Source organism: Carassius carassius, chromosome 30 (genome assembly GCF_963082965.1).
Source record: "Carassius carassius chromosome 30, fCarCar2.1, whole genome shotgun sequence".
In the NCBI taxonomy this organism is placed as follows: domain Eukaryota; kingdom Metazoa; phylum Chordata; class Actinopteri; order Cypriniformes; family Cyprinidae; genus Carassius; species Carassius carassius.
In genome coordinates, this window is record NC_081784.1 from 23,525,999 (window position 1) to 23,544,671 (window position 18,673).

An 18,673-nucleotide genomic window follows, 5' to 3' on the forward strand; every position below is an offset into this window, starting at 1 on the left:
TGTCCAGTTCAGTACTTGAGATATTACGTGTTATAGTTCAACACTTTCTTGCACTGACCTATACATTGAATGGTGTAGGCACAGCTTCCCCAGCACATGATTGGCACGCGGGGGTCCTGCTCATTTGGGTGCACTTTAAGACCCACTTTATATGTGGCTGTCCCAAACGTGGTCAACATCTCCTTTATGGTGCTTGAGTACGGGTTCCTGACAGAAAGACAAGTGTTTTATTAGTGATTAGCTTTTGTGTGGTTGGATTATAAATAACTGGTAGTTTTGTATGTGGGTTTACTTTGGAGTGTAGTCTAGTTTGAAGCCATCAGGTGGAGGACAGTCATTAACACCGTCCATAGCATCAACACCTTCAGCATCTGCAGCTTTCCTGTGAGCAGAGAGCAGGGTTTTCATCTGCTGAGAGGTGATGCTCAACCACTGGCTCAGATCAGGCTGTTCAGAGCTGCAAACAAACACTCAATCAATAAAATACATCAAGACAAAAATCATCCAATAGAGGTGCGTTTACAAAATTCCACTAATTATCTATTACATACACAGCGAAAGCTTTGTAAATTACAGTTCGGTCATAACATGAATTATACTAATAGAGTGCTGCAGGGATGAGATCATTTAGTACACCAAAACATAGAAACCAGTTAGCATTTAAGCACTTCCTGTTCAACTGTCCCAAAAGTCAATGATTTTTTTGGTCTGAATGGCTAAAATAAGGTCTGTTGTTAGTATTTACATGTTTTATTCTACGACATAAAATACATCAGTAATACCCCCTTGTGATCTTTGTAAAACGTTTGCTAACAATGGGCTAAATGTAACTACAGAGGCTGCTAAAGAGCAGGTCATATGGGTTTTCAAAAAATATCTCTTTTGTAAACAGTCTGCAAAAAATGTAATCGAAAAAGTGCATGAGAAATAAAGATTGTCTCTCAAAAGAAAGTCGACTCAGAATCGCCTTAATGAGTCAACTCGTTATATTATCGAATCTTCTGCCTGTTACCGATCTACATCACGGTAAACTTAGCGTTATTGGGGTCACTAAAACCTGTGGACTTGGCAACACAGATGGTAGCGCTCGCTAACTTGCTCAAACGCTCCTCTTTGTGCCAATCACAACAGACTTGGCCAGCTGACCAATCAGAACAGAGTTGGCTTATGGAAGGGAGGGGTTTACAGACATTCGGTCAGAACTGAATCGAACAAACCATTTCGAAATCATGGACAAATGACTCCATGTATAAACGTATATTCTGGGAAGATTACAATGTTTTCTGATCTTATATCCATCTAAACCTGTTGTAGAGGAATCCAACACAATATTAGGACACTTAAAAACATATGACCTACTCTTTAAGGACATTAAACATCAGCCTGAAGAGGACGACGCATCCACTCACTAGTCCACTTATACAGCCTCATTGTGTAACTCGTGCAAACTATTCTGATTATATTCAGATTGTATTATATTATATTCTATTAACTCTACCTCAAACCTTCAGGGAAAATGTTTTTTAAATAAAGATTGAAAGAGCTATCAGAAGCTTAATGGTGGTGACACTGAAATCATGCTACCATGGTGTAGCATTGTTTATAACTTTATTATTTTACTTCTGGTAAATACATTTTGAAGACAAAAAAAAGTGTCACCAGTGCAGCACTTTACAGAATCAAAGAAGAACTAGCTGGAGGTTGAAGTCATCTGTGTGTTTGTTGCAGTACCTGCAGCTGGTCTTGGTAAGAGGCAGCAGAGGAATGACTGTGTTACTCAGACACTCACAGAGTGGACACAAGAACTCTCCGTTCTCCACGTCGTAACTGGTGTGCACACGTAGCCTCTGCTGCCTGCGCTGCTCTTTAGCCTGCACCGCTTCAAAATACCTACAAGGGTAGACAGCAGACACATATACATGACAAAAACACACTTCAGGGGTTCAAGGTATTGGGGAAAAACTGACATTGTGGACATTTTGTAAAGGACTTTTTTTTAGTGTGAGCCATCCTTTAAAGATTGAATGATTTGGGAAAAACTTTAAAAGGGTATTCTAAAATGTTACAGCACTCTTCAAGAGCTAATGCTTGTAAAGGGTTAAATCTTTGTCAGTCCTTTTAAGGACTAGCTCTTAAAACAGGTGAAAACTATTTAATAATGAATGCGAAAAATAATTCTGAAACCAAGGTTGCTGAAAGGCAGGCCATTACAGTTGCATTGGTTTGCTACCCTGATTTTTCCGCATACGGAAGCATGCGTTACTCATTTTTCGTGATGATCCTTACCTCTGCCAGCAGTGAGAGTGCATGATGTGCCCACAGCTGCCAGTGTGTGTGCCAAACGACAAGTCAGGGTGCATGAAGAGAGGGTCATACTTATCTGCAACACAACCACAATAGCATTCATTCAACCAAACATGCACGTGCATGGTACGATGACCCAAAGACACGCATATAAAGACCTGCCTGGGTTGTGTGGAGGTCTCTTGCGGTTTTTGGACATGACAGTAGAGCGCTGGACAAAAGCAGCGAGCACCATGGCTTTGCCATCAGTCCTGATTTCCTGCTCCTCCTGACAAAGGATACATGTCACCATCTGTCTCCTCTCACTGCTGCCTGCATGCCACCGGTGTGGACCCACACAGACTAGCGCACTATCACACGAACTGGGGCTATGAAGTAAAGACATGACAAAAAAATTAGAGGACAGCATCTGGAAACTAATGTATGATCCATGACATCTTCCGGCGTGATGCGTGTGTGTACCTGTGCTCCAGTGTGGAGGAGGTGGAGGGGTCGAGCTCCTCCAGACTCTGCTGGAACAACTCTTTGTTCTCGTTGATGAAGTGTCTTTGCATTTCTGACATCTGAGCCATGATCTTCTCTCTCCGGAGCCGCGCCATCTCTGCTTTCCTCTTCCGCTCTGCCTTATCTTTATCCCGCACCGTCTACACATACACGTACATCCAGTGAGACAACAATGCAACTTTAAAAGGTCATAATGCAAGCAGATTACACTTCCTATGCTCACCTCCTCCTGACTGTGCCCTGAGCTGTCACTGGGGGGCGCACTGGCCGTGTACTCCCGCATGGTCTTGATGTTGGCCACGGTCTTCAGATACACAAGTAAATATGAGCATGTTTTTCATGTTGATATTCAAAATACATAAAAAAAATAACAAGCATTTCAATAAATAAAAAACAACTAAAAGAAAAACAAACAACAAAAAAAAACAAGTTAAAACAAACGAACACAAAAGGAAATAACATCTTATAAATAAATACATACCGTATTTTCCGCACTATAAAGTGCACTTAAAAGCCTTTAATTTTCTCAAAAAACGACAGTGCGCCTTATAATCCGGAGCGCCTTATACATGGATCAAGGTGCTCTGTCAAAATGTTGGCATTCCCTTTAGCACAGCTCCATCTAGTGGATGCATAACGCAAACCCATTCAAACGTTTGACTGCAGTATCTTCTGTTCTATGCGCCTTATAATCCGGTGCGCCCTATATATGAAAACAGTTCTAAAATAGGCTATTTATTGAAGGTGCGCCTTATAATCCGGTGCCCCTTATAGTGCCGAAAATACGGTAAATCTAAAATAATATAGATATATTTAACTAATAAATAAAAAAACAAAAATCTAATAAAAAATAAGTAACATTTTAAAATACCGAACAGTTAACAAACGTAAAAATTAACTAAATATCTAATAAATACATTTTGTCTTTCCTTTTTTAACACCATGTCATGGCAATGTTCTGGCGAAAGCCAATATTAGTTATTCAAAATTAAAAATACAAAATGTTTAAGATTGCTTTTTTTTCTTCTAAAAACGTAAACAAGTAAATCAATAAAATATTAAGTAATAAATTAACCAATAAAACAATGCTTTATTAGGCTTTTGCTGCCCTCTATTGGATAGCGGCGACACTTACACAAACATTCTAGTGACAGGTGACTTTGTAATGAGATTTGGATCAGCTTTACCTTGAGGATCCAGCGGATCATGTCCTTGTGCACCTCCAGATGAGGAGCATTCTGCAGGGTTTCCAATAAAGCCAAGATACTGGGAGTGTTAGCAGGAGCCTCACCTGGCCCTACAATGAAGAGATTTAATCAGCGCAAGAGGTCTGTAATGTGTGTGTCTGTGTGTAAGTGTATGACAAAAGAAAGACATACTGGAGATTTTGAGAGTGAAGTTGAAGTTGGTATCATTATCATCTGCACTGCTGATAAGATGCTGCTGTTCTTCCACCAGGCCCATGCCTATGAGATGCAGCACCTGCAGGACAAGGTCATACTGAGCTCCAACTTGAGTGTGTGCTAAGAACATGTCTAATATCATGGTAAAAGCAAATTTGTAGCAATATTATGTTCATGATAAAGTAACTGGAAATGAATTGATCATTATTAAAATATTACATACCCATTTAGTAATAACTTTAATAGTGATTTAAATACTTTTCAAGTGAACTGTACTTGAAAAGCAAGTAATGGACACACACACACACACACCCTCTGAAGCATGGACTCAGACCAGTGTCCCCCACTGTGCTCCATCGCCCACTGCAGCACGGCTCCCAGAATCCCCAGCAACACATCACACTGCAGTATGTTCACCAGGCTGGCAAACAGCGGACAGAACCGAGGCAGAACTGGTGGAGGCAGAACTATAACAGACACACATGAAAATCACTTTAAACATTGGCACCGTCATCACATAACACTAGGGCTGCACAATATGCATTATTACTTAAAGGCTGCAATTTAATTAAACATGAGGGCAGCTCATTGTCTGCTGCTGTTTGCAGACTCTTTCTGGGTTTGGGTCACTTATAGCATACATTAAAACGCTTAAAACATGCATCTTCCCATACTCAACTAATGTGAGGCTTTAGTCCCTGCAGACTTCAAAATAAAAGTTTGATGTTTAACATTTAATAAATGGAGAAATTCAATAACTGTAATTTAAAGTTTTAATGTACAATAAAGTTATATTACAATCGTTTTTTTATTTTATAATACCAGCAGAAATAACAACAATATAATTATTAAATAAATAATAATTATTATTAATTGCATTATAAAACTGTGTAGCCTTAGAAACATAAGCACAGCAAAATCACAATTACTATCAGAGATATTAAAATATATATAATTTTAGTTTATTTATCATTGAAAATTTTTTTGTGGTGCCCAAATTTTATCACCGCATTCTCAAAATAAAAGTACCTGAATCTTCCCCATTTTGCCTCTTTATCTTTCTCTGAGCCTCTTCAGCCTGAAGGAAGACACAGCAGAAAAAAAAATGAACATGGATTTTGACCAGTAGTTCTTTGCGATTCAATTTTGATCATGCAGCGTTACCTTAGACTGGTCAGCTCTGGAGTAATGGTGAAAGTAAAGATTGAACATCTTGGCACACTCTGGCCTGAGTTTATAAAGTCCTCTACCAGTCACACCAGGCTTCCTAAACCACACAATTCACACAGGATTACACACAAACCAGTTCAACTCTTTGGACCACACTCTTTTATTCAGAACACTCACTTAAACAAAGCCACACTGTCGATGACCCTCTCCATGCCGGTTTCTTTATTCTCCTGTGTGCAGAAGAGTGTGTAAAATTAATTGCCATAAAATACCAACAGGTGGCAGTCAAGTACAAAAAAAAAAACTGTTCTGCTCATCAGTCCTACTTTAATCAACAGCAACTTTGGGACAAGATAAATTCTTATTAAATTTATGCATAATGCATCACACTTATTTTCTGACCTTCGTATATTTCTAAGTTGTGAAGTCAGCTAGGTGATCTATTGCACAGCTATTCTCTACTTAATAAAGACCATGATTAGGGATGGCAATTGTTTAGAATTGAACGATCATTCCTTAATAGCAGCGCTTTTAAAGCAAATGTTATAAGAAATGAATTTCTTTATGCAATTATTGCAATAAGATTTCAAAGCCAACGTAATTTACTTGTGATCTTTGACAGAGGTGAAGCAGTGAGGGTTGACTTACATTCTCAGGCAGGGCTTTGACCAGCTCGCTGTGGGCCATAGGTCGAATACATAGCTGGTGAACGATCTCTCGCCTCGTCTCATCAGAGTTCTCCACCTGACCTACACCTGCTGTGTATCGCTCCCCTACAGGAAAAAACAAAAACAAGCAAAGCATGAAAGTCATTTTTTTTTACTTATAATAAGCTTAATACACCCATATAACAATGCTCAAAAAGACATGCTGAGAAATGATCACTCACCCACGATCATAATGACCAGATGCAGCATCTCCTCAATTAGTGTGTTATTCTGCTGAACCACATCCTGAGAGACAGTGAGAGAAACACACATCACTGGAAACAGAAATGAGTGCAAGCAGATAGAAATCAAGCAAAAAGAAAAGGAATGAGGACAAAAAGTGGTTTGGAGGTATGCAGACCTTGTGAGCATTCTCTCTGCTGTATCTCTTTCTGCAGTCTGCAGAGCTGAAGATATGATAGAGCTCAAAACGGCTCAACACGATCATCAGGAAGTGGTTCGGATCCATCATAGAAGCTCCAGCCTAGATACAAAAACAGCATGCATAAGAACATATAGTTAGCATAAATAAGGACATTTTCCTGCCAAACTGTCAATGCATCCATATGTTTGATATTCTCCATAGATTCTTGTTTCTCTACAATCACCACGATTTTAATAATATCAGTTCTTTGCAATTAAATCCTTTTTGGAATGAAATCTCTTCACACTACTGACCTGAAGCATGATGAGGTCTTTATCGAACATCTCCACTCTACACTTCACATTGTGATAATAATAGATCTGCAAAAACAATTCAAATTATTATTGTTTTATGAAAAGGCATTAACACTAACAATCACGCTCTTAAAGGTCTCGAGTATGATTTATAAACTTCTTGCCTGATTGACCAAAGAGAAGCCATTTCTTCTCCACATCCCAGCATGCACCTGGGCACAGAGTACAAGGCAACGGAGCGGGTGCTCGATCAACATGGGTGGACTCAGTTCACTCTGTGGAACACAAAAGAGGCCTCAGAAATCGCCAAGATGGTTTTTCCAACAATTCTCATGAACCAAAGCCAAAAACGTACCAGTGGCAGCTGCTCTGGGAATCGATAGGCAACCTCAGTTGTGCTCAGCAGAGCATGTAAACCTAACAGGAAGAGAGAGATTGTGAAGTGACTCCTATATACATAATACACACATTCAATAACTCGAAGAACTCTCCGGGTCTATTCTCAAAACTTCGCAGCATGTATATGGCCTTACTGCACTGTGTTAAACCATGTTCGACTGACCTGCTAAAAGCCGGGACACAGGCAGGTGTATGCTGACTTTCTCCTGAGAGACGCAGTAGCGGATGGTGTCGACGGAGTGGCCACACATGTAAAGGGTTATGGGCTGCTCCCCATCTGTGAAACCACTGTGGCAGTGAGTCAGCGCGCTCAGGCACTTCTTATAGGCTTCGATCAGCACTTTCTCCTGTGCATGTGACACATAATAGACTTTTTATCAAGACCCCATGGTGGATTACGGAAACTAAAGTTACTGTGTGTCTAACATGCACTTACATCACTGGCACACCATTCCTGCATCATAGAGATGATATGTGTGAGCTTCATCTGTAAGGTGAACGCTGCCTCCCATTCTGGCTCCATCTCTATGTGCTGCCCCACCTGACGCACTACTGGGTCCATTCCCTGCAAAGAGAACACACACCGCTGTTTTACTGCCCAATTTCAATTACCACTGACATGCAATCTTAAAATCACATTGGTATAGTCACCTGCATGCATTTTAGCAACTCCAAGAAAGCATCAAAACCTTCAAGATACTTCTCCCTGAGTTGGTCGGTCCACTCTGTTGGACGGCTTATCAGGACATACCTAGAGAACCAACCATTATTACACGTATCTCAAGAAATGGGAATTTTAAACACACAAACCTAACTGTATATGAAATGAGCAGACATGCTCAGTATCTTACTTGAGGTCTCCTATAAGGCTCTGGACTCGGCGGAATTTGAAGGCTTGTTGTGCGGTGTAGCGTTCGAACTGAAAGCATCCCTGCAGGTCTCGGTGTCTGAGGTGGTCAACGAATGTGCGGATAATGGTGGTCATCAGGTTCTCTTCTGTGATCAACATCCGAGCCTGGAAAATTAAATACACCATTGACACATCTGGCAGACTGCTGGAGGTTTGGGTCGTAAGCTGTTTTCCTATATGCGAAATTCACTTTTATTGAGAGGAGAAGATGAGACAGAAGAGAACAAAGGCATGAGAGAGGAAGGAGGAAAGAGAGGAGAAAGCAGATGTGGAAGCGCAGAATAAAATTAAAGAGGGGAGGGGAAGTGGAAAAGCTAAGAGAATGAAAATAAGTAGTAGTAGTGAAGCAACTGAAAATATTCGGCCGGAATTTTATTTGTTGTTGTTGACAAAACTAAATTTACTGATAAGGAGGTAGACGTTTAATTAGTACTTCTCCTATTTCAAATTCTAGAATAATTTAAATAATAATAATAATAATAATAAAAAAATATGCAATAAATGATCTATTGTAGGCCCTTTCACACTGCACGTTGGTCCCGGAAAATTGCCAGAGTGCCTTCCGTGTAAATGCAAAAACGTCCCGGGATTGATCCCGGGCTGGGGACATAGTAAAATTGTGGGGTTCAGTCCCGGAACGAGCTCTGTGTGAACAAAAGCCAGAACCAATGCTGTAAAGGTTGTGTCGTAGTGATGGCACGTTATCTTGTGACTCTTTTACCGGGTGTTTTGAAGACAGATCAACATTAAATATTTACAATTCATATTTAAATAAATTTGATTAATAATTAATTGATTACAATCAGAGCTGTCAATCGATTACAGTTTTTAAAGTCCTTAATTAAACAATGTTTTGACTAACTAATCGCATATTAAATCGCACATCAAATTTGGCTGAGAAGTTACCCACAAAAGATAATTAAAAGCCAGAGTTGTGTTACATGGGACAAGTATGAAATAGATATTTCAAAAAGTAGCTATAGAAAAATGTTCGACCTTTTCTTCTGTTTCATTTTTAATTGGTTTATGAATATGCATTTTATTGATATTAAATATGATTTTTTTTTAAACAAACAACAAACTAAAACTCCCAGTATGTGGCAGTAAATGTCTTCATGAACATGTCATTGAGTCATTCATTCATTCATTCGATTTGCTCAATCTGCTGATTCATTCGGGAATGAAGTAAATGGCTCTCTTTAGGAATAGGCCATTGAATCATTGGTTCACCCATTTCGTTCAAAACATCGATTAAACACTCCTGTGATATTGCTCTCACTGCTTGTGTGATATTGCTTATCATATGGTATAAAAATGAGACAAAAACACAGCTGCATTTTTTGCCCCAATATCTTGAATTTTAGGGGCACATAACCATTCATGCACTACATAGCTGCTGCCCTTCATCAACGGTCAACTGAATGACACGTAAGATGGCGTACAGGTCTGGGGAGGGGGTTGTGCATTAAGCGAGTTAAAATATTTCAATCACTTTATTTTTCCATAAATAATTAACCGAATTAACACATTAAACTGAAAACCCCAATTATTATATTATTAAAATTTTTGGCTAAATAAAAACTTTAATTTTAGTTTCGGTAAAAAATAAATTTCAGTGCATTAAAGGAATGATGAATGAACAATTTTAAAATGAAATGGGTAAGATGGAAAAGGGAAGAGAAAAAGGAAATGGATGAAGAGACCGAAAACCCAAAATGACAAGCCTCTTCCTCATGGCAGGGCATCTCTCCTTGCATGTACTCACCAGAGAAGGCACGGTGAACATTTGCACAGAAAGATCAGTGACGGAGAACTCCCTGTCGTGGTCGTCTTTCACGTAGTCGCTCTGCAAGCGCTCATAGTTCTGCAGGGAGTGGTGAAGGGGCGGAGGAGAGGAGAAAGAGGCAGAAGAGAGAGGAGAGGTGTGTGGGATTGGCGGTACTCACCACAGTGGGGGCGGTGAAGAGCTGCACTGACAGAGAGGTCACTGACACTACACGCTCGTGATCGTCCTCCATAAAATCTGTCTGGAGGCGCTGGTAATTCTAAGGGAAGGGGGGGGAAGGGGCAGATTCACCTTCCAGGTAAGAGCTCAGGGGCCTTCTGCAGTTACGTCCCCCGACTGGGTCCTATGTCAGGCACTGGGGCAAGTGTGGAGCCGGGGGACTCGATCTAAAGCTACACTTTACACACTGTTTTTATAGTAGACTTTCTAGAATTGTTTAAGCTAAGGTACAAATCTGTCAGTCACACATGTGCAAGGGCCCTATGATTTCCCTAATGTGGATAAAAGAATTGTGGAATCCATTCATAAAAACAAATTTACAGTATAATGAAGTTACGTGTTGTCTGTGCATATATATAAAAAAGACTGCTATTTAAATATAAAGCCTGAATTCATCTACAGCTCTGCTCTGAGTCTCACTTGACCAGCATTTCACAATTTCATTTGATAAAAGACACTCAAAAGTGTCAAATGTATTGACGGTAACCCGCCTAAATAAAAGGTTTAATATTAATATTTGGTTTAAGTTTAAGTAATTGTGAGATGAGATAAATATGTAACTATTGTACAGTATATAATGTATAGGGCTGTGCAAAAAATCGAATGCGATTTTCATGTGCATTTCGTCAGTAAAGGCGCTCCTGTGATTAGAAGTACATCTCCAGGACGTGCGTTCAGATCAGGGTTGCCAGGTTTTCAAAACAAATCCTGCCCAGTTGCTTCTCAAAACTAGTCCAAAACTGTATTGGGTATTGGGGTCACTTCAACCCGCGGACATGAAAAACAACCGCAGACTTGGCAACACTGGTTCAGGTGGAGCGGCATTTACTACACAGAGCCATAATCCACCGACAAGCTATACAAAATCGTTTTCAAAATAGTCAAAGAATCGCCTCCGATTTTGTGTGGATTATCAGTGAACTACGACTCTGTGTAGTAAAGGCCAACCAGTGTTGCCAAGTCTGCGGTTGTTTTTCATGTCCGCGGGTCGGAGCGACCCCAATACCAATAACGTGATGTTTAGCCCCTGAAATGGGAATTTTACCAAGGCAACCCTGCCAAAAAAAATGTGTATTTTAACCTCGGGCCACCATTTTTATCGGGGAACCTCCTGGAAACGTGCTTGGACTAGTTTTGAGAAGCAACTGGGCAGGATTTGTTCTGAAAACCTGGCAACCCTGATCTTAACGCACGTGCTGGAGATATACTTCTAATCACAGGAGCGCCTTTACTGACGAGACGCGCATGAAAATCGCATTCGATTTTTTGCACAGCCCTAATAATGTTACTTATAATGTAATGTAGAAAATAATATTAATAATAATAAAAATAATGTAATTAGATTTATTTAAGGAATATCGGACAATTTTTCTGTGTTTTAATCTTAAAAAGTAAACCTCTGTTGTGCAGCAATTTGTTTGAAATGTATTTTTTTTAAAGGAATTAAGTTTTAATTTGATTAAATTTTAAAATATTAATTAAACAGTTAATGTTTTGTGTCAATTTGATTACCACTATTTTTTAATATAATAAATAATTACTTTTAAAATCCAGAAAATATTAAAACAGACAACACGGAACTTCTAAAAAAAAAATAATAATAACAATAATAATAGTTATATAGTATTATATATATGTTAATAAATAAACGTAAATTGTCCAAGATTTATTAATTCAACTGATTAGAAGAAATTTGGGAACAAATAAAACATTTTGTATGTCCATAAAAATTTGTTACATTTTTAATAAATTGTGTACATTAAAGTAGAAAATTTAAAATGGACAAATATTTTAAGAGAGATTTCAAAAGGGCCCCACATCAGAGTGCACACACACACTCACAGAGAGAGAGAGATTTCCTGATGTCACAGCACGACTGGTTCAGTCGGAGGACTGCAGTGAGCAGTGAATCAAAGACAGCAGGAGCAGCTCCGCTATTTCATAAGATCTCTCTCTATTACACAGCTCAAACTCTCTTATCCTCACTGATCAGCTGAATCAAACTGAGTGTGAAGTGAAAGTGAACTGGATATTCTAGTAAGAATACAGACATGGCATATTCTAGACATGCTTGTGGAAACTGACATCAACTGTGTCTCTCATGATGATGCAGGAAGTTTAATCTATAACATTTTGTTGATTACCACAGAATTTAACCAGTTAGTAAAAACATTTCCATTTTCAGTTGTGCACATTTGCAGAGGCATCGTGCCCATTCAAAGTAAGGGGGCACGTGCCCCCTCAGATTTCTGAGCCAAGTGGATTTTAAATGCAGCTTCCAAACGAAAAAAAAAAAAAATTGCAGAATAATATTTTTTATATATTTGATACAATCACAACGGTGTGATTAGATCGTTCAGTGCACAGCATCAGCTGCTAAATTCAAATCTGCGTTCGCTGGCTGGCGCTGAGCCAGAGACAGACGCGTTCGTACAACGCTTCATGATAACCAATCAGAAACTATTCTGTTGCGCTTATGGTTGCAATGGCCAATCAGAGACGTCCAGAAGAGTCATCACTGAAACGCAGTGTTTTGTTCACTTGCTCGCTGACTGAATTATTTAGCGAATTCTCTCATCAGAAACAACAAAAAGTGCAGATGTGCGTACGAATGTAAGTAAGATATTCGTTTCATAATGTAAAGTGCTTCAGTGATTTTAATGGGAGTTTTTGAGAGTGCCTGAACTCTGGCTAGACTGAATGAAAATGTTTTTTGATAATGTAAATGTTCTTTACTCTCTGTAAAATGAAAGTGTTAAAATAAGTATCTTACAATATTGTTATTAAAATTTACATTAAATGCAAATTCAGTCGTATTAAAAATATTTTATGGCATGATATGGCACTTAAGTAAAAAGTCAGGTTTTTATGTGTAGTTAATAGATTACACTACATTTCCATATATTGATCAAATAACAATCTATAAAGGTGCAAAACGCGTTTACCTACACATATTTGAGAAACGAGATATTTCCTGATATATTAAGCATGTTTGGAATTGTATTGAATAAAAAGGAAAAAAAATTATAAAAAAATAAGCCTATATCAGTTATACAGTGCTTTCGTAGAATGACTTATACTCCTCTCTCTCTCTCTCGCTCTGCGTCTCGTGCGCGCACCTCTCTTGTTCTCTCTGCGTATCGCGCGGCAGAGGACTCAGCGTTTTAATTTAGTTAAACAGATATTATGTTGCTTTTCTAATTTTACATGCAAGTATGTAAAGTATATCATTCAGTCTCTATTTCATATTTATGCCGTTGTTCTTTCTCCCTTTCCCCCCGTGATTTTGTCTATATCGCGAATATAAGACGACACCCCATTTTTTAGGACAAAAAAGCCTATTTTTAGGACAAAAAAAACTTGTCTTATATTCGGGTATATACGGTAATTATATATTCAATAGTCATAATATTTAACAATATTACTGTTTGTTGTTGTATTTTTCAAAACTTGAAACTTTGTGTGCGTGTGTGTGTGTGTGTGCCTATATCAAACAAGTAGCCCTCAAGACTATTTTATCCCTTCAGGGAGCCCTCACTCACAAAATGGTTGGAGACCCCTGCTGTAGACTATAAGATGTTCAGTGGAAGAGCATTTTAACATAATTTTGAAAATATTATCTGTGGTAAATGACAAATTCTAACTTGGACCCAGAACATTAAACAACATTAATCTAAAAACATTTAAAAAGGTTAGTTCACACCAAATTGAAACATCTAAAATCGTTTACTCCTCCTAAATCAGTGAGGTTTGTTCTTGCATGTCAAGCAAGTAAAGTTAGGCTTCTGTTTATCTTATTCATGTTCTCCACATCGGTGTTTGTCTCTTTAGAAGACTTGGATTAAACCACTCAATGCATATGGATTACTTTCACAGTGTCTTCATGATGTAGGTTTGGAATGACATAAGGGTGAGTGATTAATTTTTTTTTTGGGGTGAACTATCCCTTTCATGTACAGTAGGGGTGGGAATCTATAGGTATCTCACGATTCAATTACGATTAACAATGCATCACAATGTTGTCATACATCTTGTACATCTATTAGGGGTGGGAATCTTCAGGCACTTCATGTTTTGATCCAATTCCAGTTCTGGGAGTCACAATCCATTTCCAAAATGATTCTTGATCTACATTTTTCCCCCAATTAATTCTTCTGCTGTGCAAATACATATTTACAACTTTACATCTTAAACAAAATTGCAGTTACATGCTTTTTGTTTATAGTTGGAATCTCTATATGTCAGTACTGCCTTATTAAAAACAGGAGTGTGAATCTTCACTGGTTTCACAATTCAATTACGATTATCATTATCAACTCAATATCATGATGCGTCACATTCTCAGTTTTCAATATTACTGCACATGGCTACGTTTTCATATAAATTTCATATCAAATTTATTTGGTTCAAAATTAACTTATTTTTTTAAACAATTACTTATTTAAAATAAATGTTCAAGTGTCCGAAAGTGTACAGACAATAGTTGAGGATTTTTCTTTTTTTCCTCAGCATTATTGCTGTTTGATTATTACTGATGAGATCGTAGAAAGTGGCCGCTTTAACAGGCTGCATTCACGCACAGATCTATTTCGATATCAGATGTTTTGTCCTGCTCTGAAAACATAACTGTGTACATCAATTTCAGATAAAAATATTTGAAAATGCAAGTGCATTAAATTGCAGCAGAAACTGAGCTTCAGGACAACAAACACAAAGCGCATGTGAAAGTCTGTCAGTGCGCAAGTTTCGTGCATCTTATAGTACTGCATTCCAAACAGCATAAATGAAAGTATATCTAAAGTAAAACATGGCGGGTGGAAGCACAGACTGTCAAGCGATGTGCATGTGTCTCACAGCACAAATTCTGTGCAATGAAGCCCGACCATATGCGGGAAAAATAAACAAGCTCAGAATCGATTCTCAAGCGTTGAAGAGAGAATCAGAGAATTGATTCTTTCTCCCACCCCTAATGTACAGTTTGTCATGGAGTCCCAGAAAGCCAAACTTTCAAGAACGTTGCTCTGTGCTATAAAGGCACAGAGGGCTCTGATAAGATTGTAAAGCCAGTGCTAATGCGTTATGTTACAATTATGCTATTTCTGCTAAATGAACTCCACAAATTATAATGACTGTTTCCTGAACCCATTCCTCAGTAATCATGACAATGCAAACTGCAGTGGGTTCATGTGGCAAATTTTCTCCACTTTTGGGGGCTTCATGGGGTTCAATCCCAAACAAAAAAATACTGTGCCATTGCAAATGGAAGTCTTACCTTTGCAAACTGGATGGCAAAAAGTTTTTTGTATTTTGAATCCATGAGTAAGCTGCTCATAAAGAGCTGGTGGTAAACATTTCTCGCTCCTGCAGGAAACACAAGATTAGATACATCATTAGCGCATCTGGGTGAATCTCACAAAACCAGTCAAGTACATCTCATCGCTCATCTAAAGAATAATGGAAATAAAAACTTAAAACATACAGACACATTACAGTAATGAGAATGAGAAGGGAAATCAGTCTTGCTTCATTCACCTTTCCACATCTTGGAGTCACAGAGCATGAGCGTGTCCACCAAAGAAGAGTTCTCTCCCTCTGGTCCTCGCTGCAGACCCACCTGACACAGGATCCTCCTCAGAGCATCTGTTGGAGACAGCACTGATTCATTACAGCGGTCTAACACAGAGCACTCGGCTAGATTAAAAAAAATTCACATTTCCTTTGATCTTTTGACATATAAGAGGTCTTTGGACCATTAAAGCATTCTGCAAGTTTCATAGCTTAAAGGGTTAGTTCGCCCAATTTGCAAAATTATGTCATTAATAACTCATGCCGTTCCAAACCCGTAAATCCTCCATTTATTTTTGGAACACAGTTTAAGATATTTTAGATTTAGTCCGAGAGCTCTCAGTCCCTCCATTGAAACTGTGTGTACGGTATACTGGCCATGTCCGGAAAGGTAATAAAAACATCATCAAAGTAGTCCATGTGACATCAGAGGGTCAGTTAGAATTTTTTGAAGCATCGAAAATACATTTTGGTCCAAAAATAACAAAAACTACGACTTTATTCAGCATTGTCTTCTCTTCTGTGTCTGTTGTGAGAGAGTTCAAAACACAGCAGTTTGTGATATCCGGTTCGCGAACGAATCATTCAATGTAACCGGATCTTTTTGAACCAGTTCACCAAATCGAACTGAATGGTTTGAAATGGTTCGCGTCCCCAATACCCATTAATCCACAAATGACTTAAGCTGTTAACTTTTTTAATGTTGCTGACACTCCCTCTGAGTTCAAACAAGCCAATATCCCGGAGTGATTCATTTACTCAAACAGTACACTGACTGAACTGCTGTGAAGAGAGAACTGAAGATGAACACCGAGCCGAGCCAGATAATGACTCGTGCACGAGTCAAGAACCAAAAGGGAGTGTCAGCCACAATAAATAAGTTAACAGCTTAAATAATTTGTGGATTAATGCGTATTGGAGACGTGAACCGTTTAAAATGATTCAGTTCGATTTGATGAACTGGTTCAAAAAGATCCGGTGACATCGAATGATTCGTTCACGAACAGGATATGACAAACTGCTTTGTTTTGAACTCTCTCACAACAGACACGGAAGAGAAGACAATGCTGAATAAAGTCGTAGTTTTTGATATTTTTGGACCAACATTTTTTTTCGATGCTTCAAAAAATTCTAACTGACCCTCTGATGTCACATGGACTACTTTGATGATGTTTTTCTTACCTTTCTGGACATGGACAGTAAACCGTACACACAGCTTCAATGGAGGGACTGAGAGCTCTCGGACTAAATCTAAAATATCTTAAACTGTGTTCCAAAGATAATTTTGATTTTTGGGTGAATTATCCCTTTAAAATATCCTCACATAGCATTATTCAATCAAGTTCAAAAAATGTCTCATTTGGATAGTGGTGGATTTGTGATGTCACACGAGCACACACATTTACATAAGACTCCCTCAAGAGAAAGACACTGTCGCACCATAGGCAGTCACTCGCTTAACAGCTGACATTTACACTGAATGTCGCATCAAAAGCAAATAGAACCCATTATAAATCGCTGATACAGATACAGGTTCAATTTCTGACATACTCCACATGCTTGAGCTACTCCTGACAATAGAGCAACTGGAATGTCGAGTATAGGAATGATCGCCTTTGATGTATCCTGTTTAAAAAGCTCATATGCATCTCTGTGCTGACTTCCAGATTCAGAATGAGGGTTGAAAATTGTTGGAAATTGGAGTTGTAAATAGTTTTTCCTTTTTTTTTTTTTTGGTGAAAAAAAACTTTAATGTTATAAGTAGGGCTGTGACGGTGGCTGATTTTTACCACCGCGGTAGTCATGGACTAACAACCGCCGGTGGCGCGGTGTTTGAAAAAAAAAAAAAAAAAAAAAAAAAAAATTATATATATATATATATATATATATATTAGTGTCAAAATTTGCTCGTTAACCAAGGCGATAATTTTTTTCCAGTTTAACTTATTCAAATTATTTTACGTAGGGGCGGGGATGGCCACCCACTCACAACTGCTGCTTTGTCACTTTTTCTCATGACAAGAAGTGAATTTATTCAGTCGCAGACTCGCAGAATGACTGAACAGGAAACGTTTCAGACACCCGTTCCACTTCACTTTATTATCAGGTGCAAGTTAAGCGAGCGCGGACGGTCCTGTGCTCAAAGGCGGTGCGCGCTTCCTTTGTGCGTATCCTTTCATATCAAACTGTGAAATAAACTATGTGCAAGCAGTGTCGTGGTCAGTTAATTCATGGAATTACCAAAAAAAGGTGATTAAAGTTGACTTAAACTGTGCATGCATGTGATATATTTTATATATATTATATACAGGATATATTTATATGCACGTCTAGAAATCAGCCCAGCACTGTCTCACTCATCTAACACATCCTATTTAACTTGTCAGTTCGTGTTTATTTGAGCACTTCTGTCAGTGAACGCTGCCTGCAAAACACTAAAATAAATATCAAAGAAATAATGTTTATTTAGGCTACAAGAAAGTAGCCTAAATAAGAAAGTTAAATACACCCTAACGGATGCGAGCGACGCAACACGAGAAAATACTCATTATAATCAGTGATGCTACACTGGATGCAGCACAACACGACATGATAAATCCCCGTCCGGTCTATGATGTAGGCTACTGACACAGAGTTCAAATGTCCTGTATAGATACTAGACAGACTAAACCTGTCGCAACGCGGTTGTTGCGTCTGGTTTACTTTTCCGCCACCAAGCAAGCTCAGTAACTCCTCATCTGCACGTGCTCTCTTTGAAATAGGAATCGTTGCCATATTTCTTGTTACCATCTTTTATTTATCGCTGTCTCGTTTGTATTTGGCCAGTTTGGAGAAAGCCTCACCAAACCTTACCAGCCAGCGTTTGCGATCACGAGAACTTGTGTAAACGCTGATGGGTGACATGAATGCAGATGACTCCAGATCGGTGAGGTGGTATTTGCTTTCCCAACAAGATCCATCGCCCAACACTAAATTAATTTGTTGAATGTATAAACTGTATTTTCCCGCGCTCAAATCTGCCAATCTA

At 38.6% G+C, this 18,673-nt stretch overlaps 1 protein-coding gene across 2 annotated transcripts in view; it reads right to left on the bottom strand.

Moving 5' to 3' along the window:
* The window catches only part of LOC132110936 (E3 ubiquitin-protein ligase UBR2-like), a 33,089-nt gene that overhangs the window by 4,198 nt on the left and 10,218 nt on the right, over positions 1–18,673 (bottom strand). The window contains exons 9-34 of one of the 2 annotated variants that reach the window (XM_059518048.1): positions 15,613–15,720; positions 15,353–15,441; positions 9,841–9,939; positions 8,017–8,180; positions 7,817–7,916; positions 7,602–7,730; positions 7,329–7,512; positions 7,122–7,183; positions 6,931–7,041; positions 6,767–6,832; positions 6,450–6,572; positions 6,271–6,334; positions 6,030–6,154; positions 5,559–5,611; positions 5,376–5,478; positions 5,241–5,289; positions 4,524–4,678; positions 4,188–4,290; positions 3,996–4,105; positions 3,032–3,112; positions 2,767–2,948; positions 2,467–2,672; positions 2,287–2,380; positions 1,732–1,890; positions 293–457; positions 59–207 (exon numbers count right to left, since the gene is read on the bottom strand). In XM_059518048.1, coding sequence (XP_059374031.1) covers positions 59–207; positions 293–457; positions 1,732–1,890; positions 2,287–2,380; positions 2,467–2,672; positions 2,767–2,948; positions 3,032–3,112; positions 3,996–4,105; positions 4,188–4,290; positions 4,524–4,678; positions 5,241–5,289; positions 5,376–5,478; positions 5,559–5,611; positions 6,030–6,154; positions 6,271–6,334; positions 6,450–6,572; positions 6,767–6,832; positions 6,931–7,041; positions 7,122–7,183; positions 7,329–7,512; positions 7,602–7,730; positions 7,817–7,916; positions 8,017–8,180; positions 9,841–9,939; positions 15,353–15,441; positions 15,613–15,720 — 3,033 coding nt within the window. Of the gene's footprint in view, positions 1–58; positions 208–292; positions 458–1,731; positions 1,891–2,286; positions 2,381–2,466; positions 2,673–2,766; positions 2,949–3,031; positions 3,113–3,995; positions 4,106–4,187; positions 4,291–4,523; positions 4,679–5,240; positions 5,290–5,375; positions 5,479–5,558; positions 5,612–6,029; positions 6,155–6,270; positions 6,335–6,449; positions 6,573–6,766; positions 6,833–6,930; positions 7,042–7,121; positions 7,184–7,328; positions 7,513–7,601; positions 7,731–7,816; positions 7,917–8,016; positions 8,181–9,840; positions 9,940–10,021; positions 10,121–15,352; positions 15,442–15,612; positions 15,721–18,673 lie in introns of both variants that reach the window. The other variant, XM_059518049.1, reaches the window with a different exon arrangement.